The 18,302-nt window shown below is 43.3% G+C and overlaps 1 protein-coding gene across 1 annotated transcript in view; it reads right to left on the bottom strand.

The window, feature by feature from the left end:
• Positions 1-584: 584 nt before the first annotated feature.
• The window catches only part of RAPH1 (Ras association (RalGDS/AF-6) and pleckstrin homology domains 1), a 78,922-nt gene continuing 61,204 nt past the window's right edge, over positions 585-18,302 (bottom strand). The window contains exons 11-14 of the mRNA XM_058809634.1: positions 15,499-15,597; positions 14,760-14,880; positions 13,061-13,203; positions 585-8,580 (exon numbers count right to left, since the gene is read on the bottom strand). Of these exons, the coding sequence (XP_058665617.1) occupies positions 6,610-8,580; positions 13,061-13,203; positions 14,760-14,880; positions 15,499-15,597 (2,334 nt within the window). The 3' untranslated portion in view covers positions 585-6,609. The remainder of the gene's footprint in view (positions 8,581-13,060; positions 13,204-14,759; positions 14,881-15,498; positions 15,598-18,302) is intronic.

Raw genomic sequence — 18,302 nt, 5'->3', positions numbered from 1 at the left:
CAGGGCCAGGGATGGTGGGATGGTGGCTTGTGCGTGCAGGAGCCTGTCCCCGAGGCTCTCTGAGCACAGCACTGCCCACAGCAAAGGTACAGCCTTGGCATCTGCTGCCTTCAGCAGCTCCTTGCCCTCTGTGGGACTGCCCCTTGCCTGCACTCACTACTCTACTGCTGAGGGCTGCAGGCTGAGGCTGAGAGCATTTCCCAGGCAGGTTCCCACAGCCCCCAGAGTGGAGCCAGCAGCTGTTCCCTGTGAGCTGAGCTGGCCAGCACTCTGCAAGGCCAAGCAAGGAGCAGATGGGAAAGGGGAGCCTTCCCACGGGGTCCAGTTCAGCCCTGTAACTGGTGTGCAGTGCCTGGCTGCTCCAGCCAGCTCTGAGCCAGCAGAAAGAACCGTGCAAAGAACAGCAGCAGTTTCCTTGGGAGTGAGCACAGGAACGGCACATGGCTGTAGGCCATTACCTACCTGACTCACACCAAGAGGAACCACTGATGACCTGGAAACACAGTGTGGCTCTGAGCTCATGAAAAAGGAAAATTGCAAAACAGAGGATTAAAACAGAGTATTAAATTTAACTACATCTTTATTGAATTGTGCATATTCCATTGTATAATGCTCTATATTGGGTACTCTATAATGTAGTATTTTTGTCTTCTCTCATGCTTAAAAAAGTATATTTATACATATATTTATATATATATTTATAATATGGCAAAGCTCCCCCCAACCTGACACTATCAGTCTAAAAGAGCTTTGATTTTTTTTTTTTTTCTGTTTGGAAAGGGAAGAAGAGGGGAGGCAATCCCATTGAAAGATAAAATGTGCAATCTTCTTTTTAAAGCAGTAAACATGAATGTATTTACAGCACTCAGCACAAGTTTGCTGCACAGACAAATCATCATTGCAATGACACTTCTTACACTTGCATCTCCAGTATTATACAGAATATTCCCAGTGACTGGTAACAATTAGTGTAAGCTATAAACCAAACTGCTGCTCCAGTTCATTTCTGGTCCACTGCAGTCCACTAGGAGGCCTAAGATTTCCAATTAAAACCTATGACAAAACATTTAGTTTTTCTTTTAGAAGTACAAACATTATTGTGCTGCACCAAATCAGCCAGCAGGGTGCCATGGGCACAGCTTTGTTTGCCAAACTGTCCCTTGCAAGTGTGTACCCAGTTCCCAGTGTTGGTTAAAGGCAAGGGACACAACATCTAAGAGTGGCCCCCTGTTGTCTCACCAGACATGTGCTAGAGATCAGCAGTATGAGACCCCTGGCAACAAGAGACTGGTATACACACATCTGCATACCTGGAATTTAGCTCAGAATGCATCTTTGGCATCTTGGGAAAGCTGGAAGGAAACTATTTTCCACTGTAACAACTGGTAGAGTTTCAAAATCTCCTAAAAGACAAGCTGCCTTCAAGCATCTAAATAAGGGGGTGTAGTGTCCACAATCTGTTACTGAAGGTCCTTCTCATTCATTTCTACAGCACTAATTCCTGTTCCTTCAAGTCTTCTACCTTCTCTACCTCCCCTATACCCAAGATCCATCTGCTGAGCAGAGAGCTCACTGAGTCCTTGCCCCACCAACTGCCTCAGAGCACCCAATGATCATCACCCAAGTCACTGTTTTCCCCGGGGTTGGTTAGGAGTAATTAGAGTAATTAGCCTGTGTTCTTAGTGTCTTAAACTTCTCACAATTAGACCAAGCCTGTGTCACAGTATTAGTGAGTGCTGCCCCTGCAACAACAAAACCCTGTTGGTTTTTTTTTTTTTTTTTGCCCCTTCATGGGCATATTTTAATTAATTGAAGGAAAGAAAGTTCAGAAAGGAAAATTACTCTGCTTACACAAACTCAGAATTCCAAAATAATGCTTAAAACCCCATCAGCATATGGCAAAAAAAAAATAAAATCCAAGAGAAACTATCCCTTGTAGTGTTAAAATCCTCTCTGGTCTGGAGTCTGTCCCAGTGGTGCAAGGGAATAAATGCAGAGCTCGACACCAGGTGCCACAAATGGTCCCCAAAGCAGTAAGACTCACCTGCAGCTGAGCAGCACTGTGTGACTGAGTAGGTAATCTACACCTTAGTAATGCTATAAGGAAAAAAAACCCAGCAACCAACCAAACTCCCATGTTCTGGCTTCATCCTCACTACCTTCTGCCAGGAATTCATACTGCTTTTCTGGAGTGCAACTGATTTTAACATGACACTAGTTTAAATAATACTCATATTAGGACCCACTTATAATCTTATTTTGAATAAGAAACAAATTTACCTGCGATAGTACCACTGTAGCAAAACAATTTGGTTCTATGCTGTTTTCTGTAAAAAGCAGAAAATTTCTTTTTGCCCTTCTGCTGTTGAAATGGCACTTTTGGTTCCTTAAACTGTGGAAAAAAAATTTAAGTGAGAGGAAGACTGGCCACACTTTATCTCTGAGCTGATATGATTTATCTGGTTGCCTAAGGACACAGGAAGAAGGAATTAGAAAACCTATAAATGTGCAAGCCCAGAACAGTAAATGTTAAAATGCACTTGTTGAAAAAACTGCTTCCTCTCCCCTCAGACCCGAAACCAAAGAATCCAGGTACCAGCACTTTGTTTCCTTGACGTGTCCCTCACTGTTGCCCTGCAGACAAGTGCAGAGTAAGCTCAGGAGAGGAGCTCTTTGGCTTTGAGGTCATCACCAAGTCAGAGCAGTCAGGGGTGGTTTGCCACAGGAGAAAACCACTGTGCAGGGTGAAGCAGGAAACGTCCTCTTCCACAGAAAATAAGAGAATGATTCAGACACTTGTGCCTAACTTCCTATCCCAGCTTCAGATGTTAAAAGAATAACGGCCCCAAGCATGGCCACCTGAAACATGTTACCTATGGTTTGTTTAGATCCTGTGGTTTCTTTTAGTTTTAAAAGTAATTTCTCATGGAAGCTTAGTGCTGCTAGAAGAGCCTAATTTTCCCTTTCAAAGCAACTCCCCAGCACCTGAATGGTGATGTAAGCATCTGAGAATAGCTCCCTGCTTTCTACACCTGGGCTGTGGGCACAGACACCTGGCTGAGCTGGGCTTTGCTACTCAGAGGTGGATGCTACCTACGCTGCAGAGCAGAGGGGAAATGAAGACTGAACAAGGAAAAGAGTAACGAATACAGCTGAGCCCTCACAGGTGCCCTTGCAGCAGCAGGGTCCCCTGACAGCCACCTTAACAAGTGGCCACCCTGTGCTCTGCCTCATGAAATACAACTCCAGCTGTACACTCTGTGTATTTTGAGATCAAAGCACTTTTGTGTCTGGAGTATGAACACTCAGCCTTCACATGCCCATTTTAAAACTGCCAAAAGTATTACTGCCCATATTTGTAGCAGGAAGCCTCTTCCTGGGTGTCTGAAATCCAGCCCCTTAATTTTCTGATTTAATAAATATTATGGTGCAATTATGAGATGACTGCACATGGGGGAAAACAACTTACTTGCAAAATAAGGTGTAAATATTCACTGTCACAAAATCAGTAAATACACTGGAAAAGCAAGTTACAATGCAGGGTATGTCATAACCTGAAAAGGCAATCGGGTTGTCTGAAGCACACTGTAGGCAAATTTCCATGCTCAGCTCAGAGAAAACAAGCAGCACCACTCACTGGATCACCACTGCCTCAGGAAGGAAACCCTAACTAGAAGCAATACAGGGTGCCACCTTAGCAGACATTCATTCTTTTTGCTGCAGACTTCAGAGTTGCACAACTGTCTCCCAGCACCTGTAGGCAGCCCGCAGCCTGCAAGGATTAATTGTCTAGGGAGAGATACCAGGGAAATAAATGTGGTCACCGGAAAAAGAGAACAAAGCTGAAATGCCTCTGAAGAAACTGCACTCAGAACATTGATGTGCCGAGTCCAAAGCCCAGAGGTACCTGCACTGAATGAGCTACAGTAAAAGGGCTGGAACTGACACACACCAGTGAGGCTGTCTTGGGAAAAGAAAAGCAGATGGGGCAAGTCGAATTCTCTGACTGCTCTCACCTGGGAGCACATGTTGCCAGGAGCAGGAGAATGTGCCCACCTCCCCATCATGGCTATGGGCACAGCAGTTACAGCTGCAGCGAGCACCTTTTGCCTTCTGGTGTGTCTGAGCCCCAGGAGCTGCACACAGGACACAGCAGCAGGAGGAGCAATGTGAAAATTACAGCACCCATGAACTGCAGTATAGCTTAACAACCCTCCTGTGAAGTTAGTCACCAGCTACACTGAGCATGCTTAAAATAACAATGCAAATGCTTTTAAGGACACTTTGTAAGCACAAAAATAGTAGAAACAAAACGTGGTGAACAATTTGAAAGATACAAAAAAGTGCCTTTCCATAGCAGTGCTTTAAAAATGCACATAATGGTATATACTCTTATTGCTCAAAAAATCTAGTCTGAAATATTAAAACAATTTCCAGAGGTGCTGAAACAGATTTTAAAAAAATCATATGAAACAGTTCAGCAGAGACAGCACCACTAATTTTTCTCTTCTCATGATGCACCTATTTAAAACTATATAGTTATAGATGTGTAATTTTCCAGCTCAAATTAGCAAAACTTCTTTTCCTATTCATAAAATATTCACAAAGACAATTATTTCATTATTTGGACTTTAGAAAAAAAAGTCAATAAAAAAAATGGAATGGGGGACACTGTCACAATATTTCTTAAATGTATCATCCTGAATTACTTTAATGAAAGGTTAGTTTATATTGGTTTTACACATGTGAAGATACTGCCAGGTCAAGCTGCTGTCTTTGTTTCATTCTTTGGGAAAAAGAAAGCATTTGAAGTTTGGTTTTGGAGAAAAAGTAGGCAAACAGTGAAATTATTTGCCCTATGAGCCTGTTGATACTACGTATCGACAATATCCCCATGCTGACAAGGGAAGCTGTAAGAGCTGAAGATGGGGGTAGTTACAGTCCAAGTATTTTAGTTGTTTTACAAAGGCTATGTCCCACCACCCGGCAAGGAATGTGCAATGATACATAGGACGACTTACACTGCCTTATCACAAGGTCTGAACATGTGGCTAAGACTGTACAATCAAGCTACTGAAGTAGCTACTGAAGAAAAAGGACTGTCATTCATGCTTGATGTGGTGACCGACTGTGAATCGGTGACTAACAAAAACCAAGCAAACCAACAGTCTACTGTCTAATCATACGGGCCCTTAGATGAAATTCAAATGTTATTGCCTCTTTAAGGTTGTTTTTTTTTCCAGTCTTCTTCCTCGACTGCTAGAAGTGCAACTTTGTAACACAGGTTAATGCACTGGTCACAGTCTCTGGCAGGCCAAAGAAAAGAGAGAGAATTCTTACTCTCCTTGTCCTGAAATTGCTGCTCCCTTCTCTCTTTCCAGAAGGGAAATTTTCCCAACAATTTCCAATCAATGACAACACTTTCTTCACACATTTCCAGACACTTGTTTTTGTGAAGACACTACATCTTACCAGGCCCAGAGCAGGTGAGACTGGACGCTGTGCATGCCTGTGTGAGCACACAGCACATTCTACAGAAACCTACCTGTTCATTCAGGGTAAGAGTTACACGGACAGCTCACGGATCCGCGTGGGTCAGCCTTGGGGGTTGGCAGGATTTTCAACTGCAGGAGTCCTGGCAGCTTTCAGAAGGGGTTAACACAAATATATTCATCTTGAGCCATAGAAACAAATGATGGAGCCTATTATCAGTTAGAATGCATAATGGTTTGGAATAATATATATTTATCCTATTTAACTGCATGGACAAGTAAGTTTGAAATAATTTCTATCAGTGTATATTTTTAAACTATTTGAAAGGAGGGGGAGGCTCTTTATAGTATAAATATATTTCACTCCAGCCCACTATATATAAAATCTATTTCTTTCCTCTGAACATACTCATTTTCAGTAGTATTATGACCAGAATGTTTTGGTATGTTGCATCTGTACTTTTCAATCAATGGACAACATACAGTTACCAGCCGAACACCTCAGCTTTGCAGAATTTACCCACCACAAACTGCTGAGAAGTTTGTGGGTTTGGGTTTTTATTTCCTTTCTTTAAAGTGCCCCCTACATCTCCATCTTTATGGTAAGATTTGACCAGTTAGAGTCCGATTCCAGATAATATACTGACTGAAACAATAAATACGGTTCTACAAAAACATTCTGGTTATCTTCTATAATTGCGACGAATTATATCACAATATATTATATACCTACACTTATTATACATGCACAAACATGTCTCACGTGGACAGACACTACAAAAAAATTATCTCCCTCCCCCTCCCCTAAATGCAGAAAAAGTAAGAAAACGGGGGTTTGGTCCAATCTATAAGAAGGGTAAAAGAAACTGAAAGAATGAAGCCAACACCTCTCTACCCACTTTTCCCAGTAAAGTATCAACACCCCTAAGCCCCCATCTTTCTTATTCTAGCCATGAAAGGGGAATGTCTTTACATTTAGCCACAGCTGCAGTTTGAGATCACCTCTTTTAATGGGGCTATCATCCACATCCCCACATCCTCTCCACATGCACGGGATCATGGGCTGGCCAATCAGAGCAGCCCACAAGTCACGCAGAGCACTGGATCTGGGGACTGACTACCAGTCCCGTGACAGCTTGGTGTTCTGATCCCTTTTGGGGGGCGCGGGGGGCGGCCCCCTCCGTAACGTTGCATAGCCAGATATATGACTGCCCCCAAAGCTGCTGGTCTTCTGCTGGTCAGCCAGCAGCTCTGGCGGGGGCGGAGGCAGGGCCATGTCGTCCATGGTGGCCGTGGGCTCCGTTCTGGACATGCGGGCGGAGGAGAGCGAGCCGTGCCGGGTGATGGATTTCCGCTGCAGCGTCCGGTTGAGGTCTGCCAGGAATCCCGGCTGAACGCTAAGGCTGGACTTGGGTGAGGTGGGCACTTGTGGGCCAGCTGACCCCGGGGGCTCCGCAACCTCCGCCTGTGTCAGTCGGGTGCTGTCGTTCCGCTTGGGCCGTGTGGGTGGTGGCGCTTTTTTCACAGATGGTTTTGACCACGCCTGCGGCTGGGGATTGACAACAGCGACTTTTGGGGAGGTGCTGCCTGAAAACACAGACGGAATTTCTACTGGAGGGGGAGGCAGATCTATTTCAGGGGGTGGTGGTGGGAAGTCTGAATCGGATGGTGGTGAAGGGAATTCAACCACAGGTTCCTTTCCAGACACACTCGGAGCAGAAGCCTTGGCTGGCATTCCCCCTTGTGGAAGGACAATGGGCAGGCTCACACCAGAAAGGTTGAGCTTTCCTGGCTTCGGAGGGGCTGGAGGAGGTGATGACTCCTTGGAAGGAGATCCTGACGGCTCTGGGGAGTGTGCAAATTTGCTGACAAGGCGGTCCACTGAAGGCCTCTTGGACTCATGGTACTCAGCGGAGCTTGTGGACTTGATGCTGGAGTTGCGTTGAGGTGTTGGAGGTGGTTTCTTCCCTCCGGGGCTTGATGTCTTGCCGGCCTTTTTTACTGGAGACCCTGATTTGTCAGGCGGGGGAGAACCTGCAGAGGAAGCTGGGGAAGGAGGTGGAGGAGGAAACACTAAACTGCTCTCTGGTGGAGGAGGGGGGAAATCTGGTGAAGGAGCAGCAGCAGGCTGCCATTTGGGCTTTGCCTTCACTGCTGGAGGCGACTGTGGAGCCACACTCAGCGGAAGGGGTTTCAGAGGCTGGGGCTCAGTGGCAGGTGGCGTGGGAGGAGGGGGGAACTGGCTGACTATCTGCTTCACCACCGATGGCACTGGGGACTGAGGGGACGGAGGAGGCTTTACTGAGAAACTTTGCTGCTTTGGGAATGTTGCAGGGGGAGTGGGGCCAGGAGGGGCCGGGGGCAGAGGAGGCACCTGGGGAGAAGTGATACTTGGTTGTTTCTTTATTGCAAGGGGCAAGGCTGCAGTCACAGGGGGAGTGACATGTGTGACCCCTGGTGATGCTGCCTTCCCGCTAGGCTGAGGGGGCAGAGCTGCCATGACAGGCTTTGGGGGTGCCTGGGGTGGTGGTGGGGCAGGCACAGGAGGAGGCGGCGGTGGCAACGAGGAGGCAACAGCGGCCTGGCTTATATTTGGTTGGACCTGATGTATCTTGGGGGGCGGCGGTGGTGGAGTGAACTGCGGCACGGAGGGGGTACAAGGTGCCGGCTTCAGCTGTGCCATGGCCGAGCCCGGTGTGGGGGGCGGCGGCGGGGGCGGGGGGGGCGGCATGACCCCGTTGGGGGGCACCAGGATCTGAGGCTTTGCCGAGGGCGGGGGCGGCGGCGGAGGCTGCTGTGCAGCAGGGGCTTTGGAAAAAGGGCCGCCGTGCTGGGCCGCGTTCTGCAGCCGCGTGATGGTGCTGTACTTGACGAACATGGTGGCGGGCGAGCCCGCGGATGGGGCGGCCTGGCTGGGCAGGGGCGGGGGCGGTGGGGGCGGCGGCGGCGGGGGCGGAGGGGGCGGCGGCGGGGGCGGTGGCAGCGGCGGGGACGGCTGCGATGCTGTGTAGGGCGTCACCGCTTTCATCTGCGGGGACACGGGGGCTGCGACAGACACGAAGGGCCGGCCTGCAGGCTCCACTCGGGCCTATGGGGAAGGGATTTTTAGTGAAAGTGGAAAGGGAGAAAAAGAAGAGAGAGGGAAGGAGGGAGAGAGAGAAAGAGACAAAGAGATTATAAAGTGAAGGTCTAAATGTGCCCAACATTAAAAATTAAGTGGCAGATTACAGCATGCAAGAATTATTAGCAAAACACTGGAGCAAGAGACAATTCCATACACTGACAAGCCGGGACCATGCAAGGGGATGGGCAGGCCGGGAGGAGAGCCGGCAAAAATCAGCGGAGCCAGTTTTGCTCCAAGCAAAGCTGCTGTCAGAGGGAAAATACACCAGCAGCCTTGTTACTGCCCTGGGGCAGGCAGTGGGACCCAGTGAGAATTACCGGCCTGCTTTGGGCAAGCGTAATGACCCAAACATAGCCCCCCAGAACAGCCCAGGCCGTGACAGAGGCAGAGCCAGAGGCTCTGTAGACATCTCAGCGCAGTATGACTGGAATCAAACCACACACAGTCTCCCAGAGCATGTCAAATCCTTACATCTGTTAGGTCAGGCCTTACACTGTTCAGTGTTACAAACTGCAGAAATCCTGAACTGCTCTAAAACACATTGAGAGCAAGCTCTGCAGGAATAGTACTGAGATTATTTTTCCTTCACATGCTCTACTATCCATGACTGGCAGGGAAAAAATAAGGAAGAAGAAGAACCAAGTTTTCCTAGAAAATTTCCCCAGAAGGAAATGTTTAGACATCTGCAAAACAAAGTAAACTTGGGAAAGTTACACATGCAACTCATACGTTAAACAGAAAAAATAAGGAAAAACAGGGAAAAGCTGACTAATGGAAGGATCAATGGGAAAGCAGCAGGCAGTGTTTTAGTCTACTCGTGTTGTGCTCAAGTTAAGTTGTTTCTCAAAAACTGTAAGCCTACATTCCTCTTAAAAATTAAAACAACAATTGCATTACTCAAATTTATAAACATCCTCCTAATACAAAGTGTTTTGGCTACAAGCCAAGTTGTGAATTTCACAGTGCACAGCAAAGAAACATGCATTAGAAATATACCACCACCATAGTGACTGACCACACTGGGTACCTATACCTTATTAGTAGATACTTTGCAATAAGTAAGCCCAATTATGCTCATCTGCACGGGAAGAGCACATTTGCATATTGCTTTGTTCTAAGCACAGGTGTGCAGTGTCTGCATGTGCAGAACTCCATCAGAAGGATTAGAGTCAGAAGCAATAAACAGTGATTTTACAACAAACATGGGGTGTGCCTCTGCCTGTCACATTAGGTCTGGAACTAAATCAGGGTGTTCACATTACAAAACAGAAATCTTGATCTCTTGCAAGTGTTAGTCTGTAAATTATCATTCTCCCAATCACCCAGGTTAATGAATTTTCAATTAGCACCACCTGACCTTAATTGTGCCCTGTATAAGGCACCATGGGTGTGCTGCCCTTAGTTGTGCTGAGCTTCACTTTTGACACCTGAGACAGCAAAAGGCAACAGGAAAAATAAAGGCGGCATAAAACAGAGAGAGAGGGAGCTGAAGGCATAACAGAATAGCTATTCCTGAATGGCAAGACCTTGGGGAATCTTGAATTTGTCCCTTAAAGCAGACACAGCAGGCATGCATTTGGGTACTTGTAGCATAACATTTGAAATAAGGTGTTCAAAATCTAACAAGCAAATGAGACTCAATGAGCTCTTCACTGCCCAACTGGGAACAAATGAAATAAAGTATTCTTTGGGCAAAGAGGAATCTTTCAAAATATGAAGCAGATGGATTATCTGCATTTTGGGAAAAGTTTTTCTTAATCTTACATATATTTGAAAGACAGTGGTGTATATTTTATACCCATTGAAGACAGTCATCTTCACAGTGAACAAATTAAACACTCCGGACAGAGAAAAGACTATTGGGCATCTCAGGAGGGGGAGCCCCTCCCATCTCCACAGAATCAAATTAATTTCAACATCCAGAAACATAGTCTGTGATACTTTCTTTACAGAAGAACCTTGAGAGAGATTCATTTGTCCTTTTTTTTGTCCTTATAATTATGTGATGTCCTTCTGTGTATCTTGACAAATTACTTGTTGCACACTGGCAATTCCTATTTGTGACATGCATCTTCATGACTATTTGGAACTCTTAAAAAATGCTATAAAAACAGCTCTTTTTATATAAGCTGTGCTTTTTTTAGCTATTTTTTCCTGAGAAAACAAACTTTTGCAATTGAACTGTTTGCCATCTCTTTTCCCATGCTTTTGGCCTGGTTACCAAAATTAGCTCAAATATGACAGATCTCTAGCAATTTCAGTATGTTTTCGACTTAAAGAAATTATTGGGAAGTTACGGGTAAATGAGGGCAAAGTGGGCAGAACTCACCCGTGATTAATTTGCTGAGGCACCAGTACAACACCCTGGCTGGAAAGCACACCAATGCTATCTGCCTGCTGAGACACAGCAGGCTCTGTGTTCTGCCCTGCCTGCCCAGGGGAAGGAGCCAAGGCTGCCAAGGTGGGAGAGAGCTGTTGCACAAGGGGAAGGGACATGCAGGCAAGTTCTGCCACTTGGCAGCAACCTGCCCACATGGACTTCTTAAGCCAGCTTTGACACCAAAGCACTGTAGCAAAGCTGCCTCTGAGGTAAATGGAGACTAAACTGACTAAAAGCACATCTCAGTATCACTGGTAACACCTTCCCATGTAAATTACAATTCTTGAACACTGCTGTTGCCTTTCTTGCCACACAGTTTAACATTTTTCACTGCCAGTCTGATTTCCTGGTTATTCAAGTTCTCTGGGCCAGATTTACACTGTAGTTTCACTGAAATTCCCTCAATTGTTTAAACACAGCTTCTGTAAGTTTACACAGTTCATTTCATTTGGATTCTTTGGAAGTTTTAGGGCAACCCATTTACCTGTGTTATGCATAAGGTGAAGAAATATACCTTTTCTTGGATTTGCAGAAAGGAATTCAAATTGATGAAATATTGATACATGTATAGCTTCCTCAATGCAGGATGCATTCTGAATATTTTATTTTTACCATGGCTTTAACCATGTAGCTTAAAAATTTTTGGGGTTTAAATAAGCAATTGCCAGCAGCACTACACACTTGAAAAAGAACAATAGTAACCCCAAGATAGTGAACTTCAAACCTTTGCTTAAAATCTCACAGCAAGTATATGTAGCAGCAGGATTTACACTGAACCCAAAACTTGAGGAAACAGTAACATTATCATTCTTACAGCAGTACTTTTTCACCACTGTTGAATACCTGCTAGCAAATGCCCCATCTCGTGCAGCTCACTCCTGCAGAAATGATGCATCCTATACCCACACAGAAGCCATCTGCTGATGGACATGCACCATGTGTTGCACTCATGCAGTAGGAAAACTTGGACCACAACTTAGCAAGCTACATCCCTGGACTGAGTACCACATTACTATTAGAATCAGACAACTTCCAAGCCAGCAGGCATTGAACAACAGTTACGAATCCCAAAGGATGCAGCCATGTCAGCTTTCACACCGTCATATGTTTTCTCATTTGAAAAGGAGATGTGTTATCTTATTTTTAGTTATTTATCTGAAGCACCAGTGCCAGGTATATTGGCCTGTGGCTTTGGTTTTAAAAAGCTTCCTTCTCTAGCTTGGAACCTGAGGTCTGGGGAAGATTCAGAACTGACAGAAGTAATGACAGCTTCTCATAGTGCACTTCCACATGTAGCTGCTACAGTTAATGACATCAAGGTTGTTCAGGAACCTGGAGATTCCTTCAAACCTGACAACAAACAGCTTCAGCAGAATTTCTCCCGTGCATGCAAATTTTCCCCAGGAACTACAACAGTTAACCACAGAAAGAACAGAAAACTAACCAACACACAGAAAACTAACCACAACAGACCTGAGCCCCAGCCTCAGTGGGTTAAAGTCTTCTGTAACTCTCTACCAGAAACAGGAGATACTTCATCTGCCTTAATCCACAACTGCTGACAATGTCAGTACTTTTGATTTGACCATATCTGAGGTTACTGGTTCCAGTCCCACCTAACACAACACTTTTGAGTAAAAACTACTGAAGTATTTCAAAACATATATACTTGCTTTCAGGCCCCAGTTATTCACATCTTTACAAAGGAAAGATGTGGCTACTTAACTGGAGAAAGATCTTAGTGAAAGAATTTCATTCAACTTGTTAACAGCTTATCTTTTTATTTTGTCTTCATTCAACATTAGTAAATAGGACTCTGTGAGAGGGGCTGTATAATGCCTTCAAAGAACAAAAAGCTTCTATGCACACAAATAAAAGAAAGAACAGAAAGTTGCAGGGCTTAATTACCTGAAAAAGTGAATCCTAAAAAACAATTATATAGCAGTGTAAATTAACCATGTAAAACAGAGAAGAAATGCCACTCAAGACAGAGGTGGAAGAGGTACAGCACTGTCTCATACATTTTGTTGGGCGCTGGTTCTCAAATTAAAGTCTTCTTGTTACCTTGCTGGATTCCTCCAGTTGAGTGCCTCGTTTCCAGGCCTCAGAGAACATGGAGCTGACAATGCTTTGGGAACGGACATGGCCAGCTGTCTGGGTGTCAGAAACTCCACTATCAGACTGATTAGAATGATTTGATTGAGATTCTGTTCAGAAAAAAAGTTAAGGAACAGTTAGCATATGTTTTTGAATGTAAAAGTAATGTCAATACAATTCAACTTTGTTAAACATGTCCCCAGAGGCCACTGCTCCCAGTAAAAACTGTGTAAGCTCTAGCTCACATCCAGGCCATTACAACAGATGCCTGGTATCAACCAAACCTGAAGCTGCACAAGGATAAGAGTATGTCAGATATTTCAAAGTAAAATCACTGCAGCTGTGTGGGTTCTGAACCATGCCACATCCCTGCACTTTGGGAAAAGCCCCATTTCATGCAGTGCATGCAGCCTGCTCTCTTCAGCACTCCCTCCCAGCACAACCTTAAAATTGTACCCTGGGCACAGGCCGTGGACAGACAAACTGCACCAGCCAAGGCAGAACACTGCTTCCAATGACCCATTCCTCAACACAAGAGAAGGGCTGTGTGTGCATCCTGCAAGTAGCCAACATAAATGATGCTCTGGGTCTACAGGGCGACAAGATAGCAGCAGGCACAGTCAGACCAATTTATTCAGCCTGCCACCTGCTTTCTGTGTAATCCCAAAGTGTCCTGGCGCAGGCTGGAATCCAACTTTGGCAGAACATGCTTGGCTAGTGAGCTGTGGCTCAGCTCCCTACAAGAATTTACACTTTATCAGAAAAATACCCATCTTGGAGATCGAGAAATTATAAGTGACCAAGAATTTACTGCTTTGCCACATAGTTGAAACAACAAGGTACCTTCCCAGTTAGGCTGCATTTGCTTAGCTCATTCTTACAGGCTACTTTCTGAACCTGTCCAATTCAGTAGCATTACTTCCCAATCTGTATCTCTGGCAGACAATACACCTTCACACAACAGCACACTTTCAATGAAGAACATAGCCCCTCTAGGTTCTGAATAATCCACCAAAGCATCAGTTAGCTCTGAACAATGAAATTACACTGTATAAAATATTTATCAATTTTTAAACTGTTACATGCAACAAGAAACCAGCCCCAGTTCTGCAGAGAGATAAATGGGAGCACATGAATGCAGGCATGCACAATTTGACATGGGAACAAACAGTATTTTCAAAGTTTTCTCTAAAGAGATTGGATCTTTGCCTTTGGGCAGGGGATGGTTCTCATTTTCCAATTTCAAATATTTCAGTCCACAAAGCAGTTTAAGAACTACATATATATGTTCTATGCATCATTATGATATAAATCTGATTTTTCAAATAGGTGAACATAGAGGCATCAGGAATTTGAAAAGATGTTTCCTCCTCTCAGTATAAGAAAATCATTAGTTTTTGGAGGTGAACAAGAAACTGGTGCATATTTCAAACACAGACATCACTGCAAGTAATACAGCAAAATGTGTTTTTACCTGTATGCATATATATATAGATATACATATACAGAATGTTATAGATAAAGTCTGTGTTTTAGACTAAACATAGCATAAAAGACTTTGGAGAAACAGTCCATTTCCTGCAACAGTCTCTCTTGAGGCATCCAGACAGCAGATGATAACAAAGGCAATTGATTCTTTGTATTATGAGATAGATCACATTGTTACCTGGCAAACTAGATGAGCTGGAGCCTGACTTGATACTGGAGCTAGACAAGGAGGTCCAGTCATATGCTGACTCTGTTCTCTTCAATGCTTCCTGATAGTTCATGTATAGTTGCTTCCCGTACTAAGCAAAACCACAAACAAGTTTAACAACTCTATACAGGCTGTACACTCTTTTCAGACCGTTGAGCTCCACCTCTGGCTTCTCTATTATGCCGTTCCTCCTGCCAGTCCCCCCAAAGCAACACAGGCTCTATGTTAAGGAATATTAATGCTATTAGTGAATTGCTGAAAGAAAAACAATTTATTTGTGCTAGAAGAGACAGTGTCAAGCAAGAAATGGCCCAATGAATAAACTAAGACAAGCTGAGGATCTTGAAAATTAACTCTATGTTCTAAATTCTCTTTTCCCATAAGCCTTCTTTTCTGAAATCTGAACGGAGCTGGCTAAAATCTATCTATGATTTTCTATATTTCTGACATCTATGATGTCAGAACTGTGTCATGTGACAGGGATGCAGCAGAAACAAGAAGAAAAGGCCCAATTACTGAATTACTATAACAGAGCCTATAATAATTTTGCTGAGGAAAGAAAAATGTCAGAAGATTTTACAGTTCATGTTCAGAATTGTAAACAGAGGGAAGTTAGATTTACCCTGTATTTTGCTAAGTAACTGTAAATGGTTTTAAGCAGATGATGACAACTACTCATGACAGCAGTGTAAGAGTGCCCAGGGGTTACCTTAGCAATGCGGATGCCATTGATCCACTGGTGTAGAGTTCTTACATCATCACAGCAGAGATATTTGATATACTGGGACTTCTTCTGGATCTGAGGATGCTGCAAAAAATTGTGCATTCTCATCAATGTTTTCATAGCTAGGAATGCAAGGAAAGCATTTATTTGTCGATGTCTATACAGATAAACCTAATGCTGGAAGCTCTTCAATAGTAGTGTGTATTTAACTCCACTTAAAAATGTTCCAGAATATTTCAGGAGGTGAATTTCAATGGCGATTGCTTGACACACATTTGAAAGTGTGTCCAGCACAAACTAATTTCAACTGATTTCAAACACTAAGAAAGGGCTAGTCTTTCACTATTCTAGGGCTGTAGTACTTTCTACCCACCAGGAGTCTTCTATACCTACGAACTGACTCACCACTTGTCAGAGACAACTGATATTTCACCTTTCTCTCACATAAAATCCCCCAAACTAGAGGAAAACAAACACACTGGTCTTCTCTGCCTTTGCAGGCTTAAGTGAGACATTCCCCAAGTGACATGCTGTTAAGCGCAATTCTATTTTCACCTTGTAGAAGGCTTCAAGGTTCCCACCTTACTGATACAGGGTTATCATCTAAAAAAATACTTGCTGCTCCCACATATATGTATAAAAAACGTAAAGGCACTGTATTTATCAATTCAGCAGTCAAGAAAGAAACATGTTTTTCAAAAATCAGACACTGGAAATCATTCTGGATGTGCTATCCAGTTGTTTCCTGACCATGCTATAGAAATTACAGGTTTCTCAGCTGTTGGGGTAACTGAACAGCCCAGTTCTTATCATTTCCTCTGTTAGCTTACAGCTCAGTGACACAACAGAGTTTTGCTAGAGGATTGTAGATATTTAAGTTTTACTGAAGACTGTCTGAAACATATATCAAAGAACTTCTAAGCTTTTTCAGAATATTCTATTCTGTTGCCTTCCAACACAATTATTTTAAAATGAACATAAGACGCCTATGTCCATAAAGAGAATATATACAGTGTATTTCCTTATGATAGTAGATAGTTATTTTCATTTTTCACTACCAGCCTCCTACACATACATGTTGTATAACAAAGAAGAGTCTATAGAAGCAAATACAATTACTTTGCTAACAAGCCAGCTTCTTTCTGGACTTGTTCAAAACTTTGCTTATACAGAAATAAAAGAATTTCTCAGTGTATTTAGGACCAAGGAGTTAACTTTATAAATTAGCACACAAATGTTACACTTAACAATAGCACAGCACCTGATGTGAGCACACTAAGTTTTGATATAAAACAAAGGAGTGAAGATAAAGACAAATCCAGTCTGGACATCAGTAGAGAACTGGGCCTTCAGTCTGTACTTGCCATTTACCTGTCCCAAAGGAGATACTTCCTAGCTTTCTTAGTGAGCCTTTGTGGCACAAAACTCTGTTTTTAAAACTGTGTGGTTTCCACACATTAGTACTAATTGAAAATATTGATGTAACATTATAAGAACTGATGAAGGCAGAACTGAATCCTGCTTAATATAATAATTTGGTGATTCATCAGTTCCACATAGAAAACACAGCTTCACTTGGTGTAAGCTACCCAACTAAAGCTACCCCATTAATTTACTTAGGGACAATTTCTACACATTTTTGTGTCTTCAGTAATGTTACCATTAAATCTGATTCTCAGAATGGCAATAATTAAAAAAAAAAATAAATCTACTTTGTGTGGTCAAAAAGTCTGAAAATGAAATTTGCTATAACCTGTCCAAATGATATAGACAAAAGTGACATGTAAGAAGAAAAATCAATTTACTTCAAGGAATTTATATATACCTACAAATACTGACATTTTCGTTTGCATTCAATGACTTATAAGAATATAGAAAATACTTCCAGTTTTAGCCATGAACTTTCTTAACTAATATCCTGTCCCATATTTAATATTACTTGTCTCCTCAGTGGGCTCAAAGACATGTTGCCCTGTCCACTGGAAAATGAAATCCTTTTTCAGGCAGTGGACAGGCAGGCACACACTCCAGGCACAGTAAACAGTCTAATGTACAACACCACATGAGATCTAGAGCAGGGAGGGGAAAAGTGCAACTAAAAACATCTCTTGTTACTGGCACAATTTCAAATCCATGAAGACATGTTATTTGCCTGAACACAGAGTGAAAGCTTGCTTTAAAATAGCTTGGCGCCCAGCTATCTTGCAGGAACTGACACCATTCTGAACACTATGTGGGAGTCAATAGAAACTAGGAGATGTGTTGATTCAATTAAAATAACTTTATGAACTCAAGTCATTAGATGTGTTTAAGATCAGGTCACTGGTTTTATAACAGTTTTTGCTACTGTTCTTTCTACCTGTCATTTATACTCAGAAGATGCCTCCTTTACAACACCCCTTTTCCCTCAGGTTGGTGCATAAAGGGTAGACTTGAATCTTTAATATTTATTTCTCCACTACTCTGGACCTATACTGAGAAGATAACTCCCTGCAATTACCATTTCAAGGGGTATTATCTCTTTGAACCTAAACAGTTGTAAGGTATAGAGCTGCCAAATGGAAAAGCAGACTTCAGTGTATGTTTTAGAGTGTAGTAAACAATTAAATAGACTGGCACTCATAAGTCTGGAAATAAAACAATTCAGGGCAATATGAAAATGTTTATGAAGTCATGACCAGCTCAGAGAACAGGCAACAACTGTTCACACTGTATACAAGAACTAGAGGAAAATTAGATTAAAAGCAGCTGATGGCTGAGAACAAGTAAAGTGTACTCAAGGTATAGCC

The sequence above is a fragment of the Ammospiza caudacuta genome, chromosome 8 (assembly GCF_027887145.1).
Source record: "Ammospiza caudacuta isolate bAmmCau1 chromosome 8, bAmmCau1.pri, whole genome shotgun sequence".
Classification (NCBI taxonomy): domain Eukaryota; kingdom Metazoa; phylum Chordata; class Aves; order Passeriformes; family Passerellidae; genus Ammospiza; species Ammospiza caudacuta.
The sequence above is the reverse complement of the archived record's forward strand: the minus strand, read 5'-3'. Positions and strand labels throughout refer to the sequence as shown.